This window comes from Liolophura sinensis, chromosome 6 (genome assembly GCF_032854445.1).
Source record: "Liolophura sinensis isolate JHLJ2023 chromosome 6, CUHK_Ljap_v2, whole genome shotgun sequence".
NCBI classification, from domain to species: Eukaryota; Metazoa; Mollusca; class Polyplacophora; order Chitonida; family Chitonidae; genus Liolophura; species Liolophura sinensis.
The window spans coordinates 71,381,448-71,390,500 of record NC_088300.1 but is presented as its reverse complement, the minus strand read 5'-3'; the positions used below and the strand labels follow the sequence as shown (position 1 = coordinate 71,390,500).

General features: G+C 40.0%; 1 protein-coding gene across 1 annotated transcript; it reads right to left on the bottom strand.

Annotated features, from left to right (window-relative positions):
- Positions 1 to 1,213: 1,213 nt before the first annotated feature.
- Positions 1,214 to 2,209, bottom strand: LOC135467521 (melatonin receptor type 1C-like). The gene has a single exon (XM_064745293.1). It carries the CDS (start codon positions 2,207 to 2,209, stop codon positions 1,214 to 1,216), a length of 996 nt encoding a protein of 331 aa, XP_064601363.1.
- Positions 2,210 to 9,053: the final 6,844 nt, after the last annotated feature.

Here is a 9,053-nt window from a genome sequence, read left to right as displayed (position 1 = left end):
ATGCTAAGCTCCGAAAAACGAAAAACAAACAGCCTTCTTCAGGGTAATTATACGAAATTCATCGACATTGTCACAGGAAGATGTTACATATAGATTCACACGCCAAATACTCATGAATATATATGTCATCACAACATGTAATATAACATCTACTAAATAAACAGTTTTACACAATAACAAATTGACAATAGGTAGCATAGATCGACACCAAATACGCGATGTGTTTAGAATGCCTATACCTTTCTGAGAAACTGCACTGAACATATGACTTATTAGAGAAAAATCCCCACTAGTAATTAAACATATCTAATCGTAATTATCATGGAGTAAGTATTTTAAAACAATAATAAACATATAAAGTGTTACAAGTATTTACAGTGTACCGCATATGGTTGTGGATGCAGTGTTAAAAGGATTCTAAATGGCCCAGTGTTACATTAAAATACACGAAAATAACATTCATCACTGGATGTTTACTCGCAAGTTAATTACACTAAAATAACATTCATCACTGGATGTTTACTCGCAAATAAAATAGCATTTATTACATGGGTGTCCATGTACACGGCTACAATAAATAACAGTTACCACTGTGTGTGCGCGTGTACAGCAATTACACTAAAATAACATTTATTACTTGACGTGCACTGATATTACACTGCGATAAATACTATTTACCACTGTATGTTTACGTTTACCGTACTTGCAACATAATAACTTTATCACTAGGTTTCACGTTTACGGTAAAGTTTTACACCACTGCAACTTTATCACGGGGTGTTCTCGTTTACTGTAATCGCACCATAATAACTTTATCACGGGGTGTTCACATTCACCGTAATTACCATAATAACTTTATCGCTGGTTGTTCTCATTTACCGTAATTACCACATTAATTTTATCGCTGGGTGTTCATGTTTACGGTAAAATTTTACACCATAGTAACTGGATCACTTGCTGTTTACGTTTATCGTAATTACGTCATAATAACTTTGTCACTGGGTGTGGACGTTATTTTAATTACCCAAAACAACCTTATCACTAGGGTTTTACGTTTACCATAAACTTTTACACCATAGTAACTTTATCAGCGAGTGTTCACGTTTACCTAATTACACCATAACTATCACTGGATGTGCATATTTATCGTAATTACAGCATTTTAACGTCTACCTCTGAGTGTGGAGCAGCAATTACACTACAGTGGCATATTTTATTGAGTGTTCATGTCCAAACTTTCACTTTGCGTTCGTTTAAACGTAAAGCTGTTGATTTTCCTTGCCACACTCTTGTAGGCGTCCCTGTATTTCTTGTTGACGAGTCCATAGACAACAGGGTTAGCTGCGGACGACATCCAGACAAAGGTAAAAGATATTACGTGAACCCAGTCCGGCACGAACACTCCGGCCTGTGCAATGCCGTTGACCAGAAGTGACGGTAAAGTCGTGACAAGATACACGATATACACCATGGCCAACATCAAGGTCATTCGGGTCTCTGTGTTCCGAGCCGCCCTGGAGGTGGTCGCTTGTCCTATGACGCCCACTCTCTTCCTGCTTGCGATCACATACAGAACAATCCGAATGTAACACAGAGTCATGAAAACCACAGGGAATATGGACACAACACCTATGATAACGAGTCTCAGTATACCATTTCCTGCCCATCCGCAGTTCCTGTCCCAAGATTCAAACCCGAAATTTCCCAAAGAATCGTCAAACAATGTCGGCGATAAAATCAGAAAGGGGACTAGGAAAACGCATATACATATTACAGCCACTGCTCGTTGGTCACTTATCTGATGGTATTTGCTCTTCAGGACAATAGCTATATACCTGTTGATGGCAATAGCACCTGTACTCAGCACTGACGATGCCAGAAGCCAGTTGGTGATGAAGCCTATGGCCCAGCAGGTCTTTGGGGCTGGGGGATGTCCGGTGGAGTATGTGTAGGTATGAACAGGAACAGGTATGCTTACAAATAACAGGTCGCAAATACTCAAACTCAAGACGAGAAAGTTGGGAGCACTTCTTAGCTCTTTGTTGATGATGACTGAAGCAATGACTAGAAGATTTCCGGGGATCCCGATCAGCATTATAACACAGCTGAAGCCAGTTAGAACTTTGAATATCGTGTTTTCGTCAGCTGGCATAAAACCGGTAAGGTTACCTCCAGAACCGTTGATGGCTGCAGAACGTAAGCCTTCCATGTCGCACACTATCTTTTAATCGGCGAAAGGGCATTTGCCTTTCGTGGTGTGTGCGCATGCATCGACTTTCTTTTGATCATGGTACGAGCGAGTTACCATCACGTGACAGGTCTTCATGTTAACATTTTTAGATGTCTTTAGACGGACTGGCTCAGTAAAGATTTATGGAGAACCTTACATCTGTCTTAGGTATACGAAGGCATAGCCGAGCTTTCCTTCACATGTTAGTGAGCAGTTTCTTGACAATTTCTATAAAGATGTCAGAATGACACCATGTACCGGTAATACATATATCGATTATTTTCTCTCTAAGACATTATTCTTAATACGCCCATACTACTGAGGGCGTAAATGTAAACCTGCCAATCGCTGAGACTGGCGGAGATTAAGTCATAACCATGCATTTTAATGATTAACAAAGCCCCACTTATCACCACTTGACGATTCTTTGAAAGAGCATATAAAAGTTCATTTTTGAAGCGAATTTTGCATCTTTTGATAAAGCCCTCACCCAATTTTGAATGGTCGAAAATTTTCAGAAATGACAATTTCATTGAATTATGAATAACTTAGAGTTGTTCCACGGGAAGATAATCACCTTCTTTAAAATATCCAACCCACCTCCGTGGTTCTACAGTGGTATGAGACCTGAAAGTGTGAGGAACGGCCGCAGCCTACTGAATGACGATCTCCTTAACAACCATCCAACAGACAATCCAAATTGCTTATGTGGTACAAGTAATATGAGGAACGGCCGCAGTCTACTGAATGACGATCTCCTTAACAACCATCCAACAGACAATCCAAATTGCTTATGTGGTACAAGTAATATGAGGAACGGCCGCAGTCTACTGAATGACGATCTCCTTAACAACCATCCAACAGACAATCCAAATTGCTTATGTGGTACAAGTAATATGAGGAACGGCCGCAGTCTACTGAATGACGATCTCCTTAACAACCATCCAACAGACAATCCAAATTGCTTATGTGGTACAAGTAATATGAGGAACGGCCGCAGTCTACTGAATGACGATCTCCTTAACAACCATCCAACAGACAATCCAAATTGCTTATGTGGTACAAGTAATATGAGGAACGGCCGCAGTCTACTGAATGACGATCTCCTTAACAACCATCCAACAGACAATCCAAATTGCTTATGTGGTACAAGTAATGAAACTGTTCAACAGACAGCGTCTCCTGGACGGAATATCTGCGTCTGGACACACGACATACTAGTAACGGCCACACTTTTATTGTTCGGAGATAACAATTTAGATGTTACTACAAATATTAATATTTCCAAGTTAAGCTGTTCATGTATCAAAGAGTCTAAACGCTTTATCCGAAACAGGTCGTTACAAAGCCGCATATGCATGACCATCAAAGCGACTTCATTCGTTTAAACAGACATTAGAATATCTGTGTATAATGAAAAAAATTCAGTATAAAATTTCACTGATGAACGTTCTGAGAACGCGTTATCAGCACTCCCCCCACCCTTAGGTCTTTAAAATTGCAGTTTAAAGCAGTTTTAAGGCAACAAAAACAAAGACAATCAGCCTTATTGTACTTTTCTATGAAATAACATATCCTAATCCATATTTAGCAACAAAAAAACAAATATTTCATGTATCTTTTTATTTGTGTCAAGGGAGTAATACTGAAATCCACAAGCATTCGGTGAAATGTGGACTTCTCTCTGCCCTCCTCACTGGCCCCGATAGCACAGTTGGTAGAGCGTCCGCTTCGGGAGCGGTAGATTCAGGGTTAATCCTGGCTGCACTCTAAGGATTCCTTCGTTGTCATAAGACTGAAAAATTGTTAAGTACGACGTTAAACCCCAAGCAAGCACTCACTCACTCACTCTCCCTTCCCACAAACTCGGGGCTCCGACGTTTAAACTTGGCGCTCTAAAAGATGAGATTCAAATAAAAAAAAATCGGAAAGTCGTGTTTAAAAGTCGGCACCACGACATTTCAGATATCAGAAAGGCCAGATAAAGACATGACGTAAGGCATACTAGACACCAGATATGACACTAAGCAGACCAGACACCAGATACGATATCTGATCCGGTAAGGGCACAGTGACACCAGGCAGACCAGACACCAGACACAACACCAGCCATGACACGAGACAGACCACACAGCAGATATGATATGGTCAGAGTACAATGACACCAGGCAGACCAGGCACCAGACACAATACCAGACATGACATCAAACAACAAACATGACATCTGATCCGGTCAAAGTACAGTGACACCTGACAGATCATACGCGACGCCATACACGACACCAGACATGAAACCAGACAGACTAGATACCTGACATGACATATAATCCGGTCAGAGTACTGTTACACCGGACAGACTAGACTTCAGACACGACATCTGATCCCGTCAGGGCACAGTGAAACCGGTCACAGAAATCATAGCCGATGTTGGAGTACACTGACACCATGCAGATCAGGCACAAGACATGACATCTGATCGGATCGGAGTATTGTGACATCCGACAGAACAGACACCAGACATGACGTCTGATACGGTCAAAGCAGAATGACACCGGGTACACCAGACACCAGACATGACATCTGATCGGGTCAGAGCACAGTGACACCGGAAAGAACAGACTCCAGATCTGACAGCTGGTCTGGTGGGAGTACAGTAACACCAGGCAGATCAGGCACAAGACATGACATATAATCCTGTCAAAGTACTGTGACACCGAACAAACCAAACACAAGATATAACATCTGATACGGTCAGAGCAGAATGACACCGGGTACACCAGACATGACATCTGATCGGGTCAGAGTAGTGTGACACCGGACAGACCAGGCACCAGATATGACATCTGTCCGGTCAGAGCACTGTTACACCGGACAGTACAGACACCAGACATGACATCTGATACGATCAGAGCAGAATGACACCAGGTACACCAGAAACCAGACATGACAGCTGTTCTGGTGGAAATACAGTGACACCAGGCAGATCAGGCACAAGACATGACATCTGATCCTGTCAAAGTACTGTGACACCAAACAAACCACACACCAGACATGACATCTGATCCCGTTATAGAGCACTGTGACACCAGACAGATCAATTGGTGCTTTTCTATCTGTACATGACCAATTTAGGCGTCAAACCAAGAAGTACCGGGTTTCTTATGTTTCGTCTTAGTCCAGACTTATTCTGCTGCAAAGGTGATTTATTTGAGAGGAAAACGCCAATTATTTTTCTCCGACAACGAACGAACGATTTTTCAAACAACACATCATACATATTATAAGGGTCTTGATTCCAAATGTTTTTATACTGGTACATTCAGCTAAGACAATCTTCATGAGACCACAGGAAACTTTGTAACAACAAGTTTAGCCTCAAAAATTGTGTATCCCACACTATTGTAAGGAAATATCCCTGTTCTTCGTCGCCCATCATTTACGATGTTGTGTTTTATTAGAAATCAGATGATTTAATACAGCTGATTCTCCTGATACCGAAAACATCCAGTACGTTGTATTGTTTTTGAATACTTAATGACGTATAAATCACCTGACACAGAAAACTTCCAGTGCACCGTGGAGCTGTTGTATATGTAATGACACCTAATTCTGTTGATACATGAAAACATCCAGTGCACTATGGAACTGTTGTCTATGTAATGACACCTAATTCTGTTGATACATGAAAACATCCAGTGTACTGTGGAGCTGTTGTATACCTGAAGACACCTAATTCTGTTGACACATGAAACATCCAGTGCACTGTGGAACTGTTGTATACCTGAAGACACCTAATTCTGTTGATACATGAAAACATCCAGTGTACTGTGGAGCTGTTGTATACCTGAAGACATCTAATTCTGTTGATACATGAAAACATTCAGTGCACTGTGGAGCTGTTGTCTATGTAATGACACCTAAATCTGTTGACACATGAAAACAACCAGTGTACTGTAGAGCTGTTGTATACCTGAAGACACCTAATTCTGTTGATACATGAAAACATCCAGTGCACTGTGGAGCTGTTGTATATGTAATGACACCTAATTCTGTTGATACATGAAAACATCCAGTGTACTGTGGAGCTGTTGTATACCTGAAGACACCTAATTCTGTTGACACATGAAACATCCAGTGCACTGTGGAACTGTTGTATACCTGAAGACACCTAATTCTGTTGATACATGAAAACATCCAGTGCAGTATTAAGCTGTTATATATGTTATGACACCTAATTCTGTTGATACATGAAAACATCCAGTGCAGTGTGGAGCTGTTTTATACCTAAAGACACATGTTTCTGTTGATACATGAAAACATCTAGTGTACTGTGGAGCTGTTGTATACCTGATGACACCTAATTTTGTTGACACATGGAAACATCCAGTGCAGTGTGGAAAGTATGTATATTTCACGATAAACCACTTATACAAGGTGTAAAATTGGTACACTCTATCCAGAGTCAAGCTATATACACAGATATATCACGTGTTTAAGTCGAAAGAGTTGATTGATGCACAAGTGTATCAGGAACATTCCATTAAACAGATTTGTGATTGATGGTTTTAAATAATAAATTAATGAATAAATTATTAAATATAAAAATAACTAAACGTATAAATAAATAAATAATTAATTACGGTAAATATCTAAATAATTCCAGGGACAAAAAAACGGAGAAAGTGATGCAGATATCAGTTTATAAAGCTTACGGCTAGTTCAAAATGGATCCATAGTTTATGGTTACATTAAGCCAGTCAACAAGCTAGGGCTCCCAATTGAACAGAGCTAATAACCACATTCCTACAAACTGAATACATTATTTATGATTTTCATGATATTTGTGAACACAATAATTACACAACAGTAATCTTTATCAAGGAGCTTTAGTGTCCAACCTTTCAAACACGGTGCAGACATATTCGTAAAACTGAAAACATCATTTGTTGTACACGTACGGTAATTACACGGTAATTATACTGTAATAACATTTGTCACGGAGCATCAGTGTCCAAGCACGATTCGTCCAAACGCCAAACTGTTGATCTTGATTGTAAGACGTCCATGTATTACTTCTTCAACATAGACATCATGGTTAACTGCGGACACCTTAACAAATGTTGCGGTAAGCCACTCCGGCACAAACGCTCCGCTCTGTAGAAAGATGTATACCAGTAGTGACGGTTAAGTCGTGAAGAGATACACGATGTACACCATGCCCAGCATTAAAGAGAGTCTTGACTAGGTGCTGCGAGAGGCGCCGAAGGTTCCTGTGACTCCCAGACTCCTTTAGCTTGCGATCGTGTATGTTACGATCCGAATGTAACAGAGACATGAACACCAGACGGAATGCGCATCATTCCTGTAATAAGGGCTCGTACAAATACAGGTTCCATTCACCTAATGGTATTTGCTTTTCAAAACGATTAAAGCAATATTATTAGTAATATTATTATTAGCATATTATTATAACAACACTCAAGCATTAGAACATCATTTGTTGCAACCTTTTAATCAGGGCTGTTCTAATCAGGCGTCGTCTATAAGTTGGGAAGGTATAGTCAACACAAGGTTATAACACTGGCCCATGCACCGTGAACTTCCATCAATACTGCTTCATGGATCATGGCATTACCGGATCTCCCACAAGCACTATTAGATATCCAATCGACATCACACAAGCTAGACTATAAATATATGACATTCATACATTAAATCCATACGTACCTTTCAAGGACGAATTCTGCGATCTTTTCCCCACATACCACTTTGCAAGCACAATTTCGTGCAAACGTTAGTAAAAAAGATCACTGTGGATACGGATTATAGATATATCCATAATTTTCTCTCTGAAACACTATGCATATCGCGATCAAGTTATTTGTAAGGCGTCTAACCGTAAGTCTAACCATCACTGCCTGGGTGGTATTAAGTTAGGACGCTGTATATAATTTGGTTTCTTTTCAGAAGAAGAATGAACGAGTTTTGGAGATAATTAATTGAATTAGTTGCAGTAGTTTCAAGGAAAGTATCTGTAGCATTATAGTCAGTAGATATAATGATGATAAAGCAAATTACATATACATAAAACTAATGATGAAAAAAAAAATGATTTTTTAAAAATAAGATAATAAAACGAGCGGTGTATGTGGTAATATAATAAAATACTCACAGCATTGAGAGTGAAACCAGAGCAGTGACGACAGTGTGGTAAATGGCAAATGGCCACACATAACCGTTGAAACACGGTCTCTTGTCAGTTTAATTCAATTCTTGTCTAATAACTGATTAGCACAATCCATATCAGCACTCCGTATATTGTAACATACAGTCTATATACTTTTGTAAACTTAAATTTCTCTTTTTTGATGATTCTTTTCGTATTTTTGTGATTTGCTTAATAATTAATATCTTTTGCATTGACGCCAGCGATTGGAGGAATATCCTGTGGAAACAGTTTCTATAAAGATACATATGGCCAGTAACTTTTTATATTCTAACAAAAGGTTCTTATACCAACGGATTATGAAATTCGTTATTTGTACAATGATGTCTTCAGTTCATTTGATCTATTTCACCTAATGTGGGCCTCCGTGGCTCAGTTGGTTAGCGCGCTAGCTCAGCGTAATGACCCAGGAGTCTCTCACCAATGCGGTCGCTGTGAGTTCAAGTCCAGCTCATGCTGGCTTCCTCTCCGGCCGTACGTGGGAAGGTTTGCCAGCAACCTGCGGATGGTCGTGGGTTTCCCTCGGGCTCTGCCTGGTTTCCACCCACCATAATGCTGGCCGCCGTCGTATAAGTGAGATATTCTTGAGTACGGCGT

Coding starts and splice junctions, on each gene's coding strand:
- LOC135467521 (XM_064745293.1), bottom strand. CDS start 2,209: ATGGAAGGCTTACGTTCTGCAGCCATCAACGGTTCTGGAGGTAACCTT.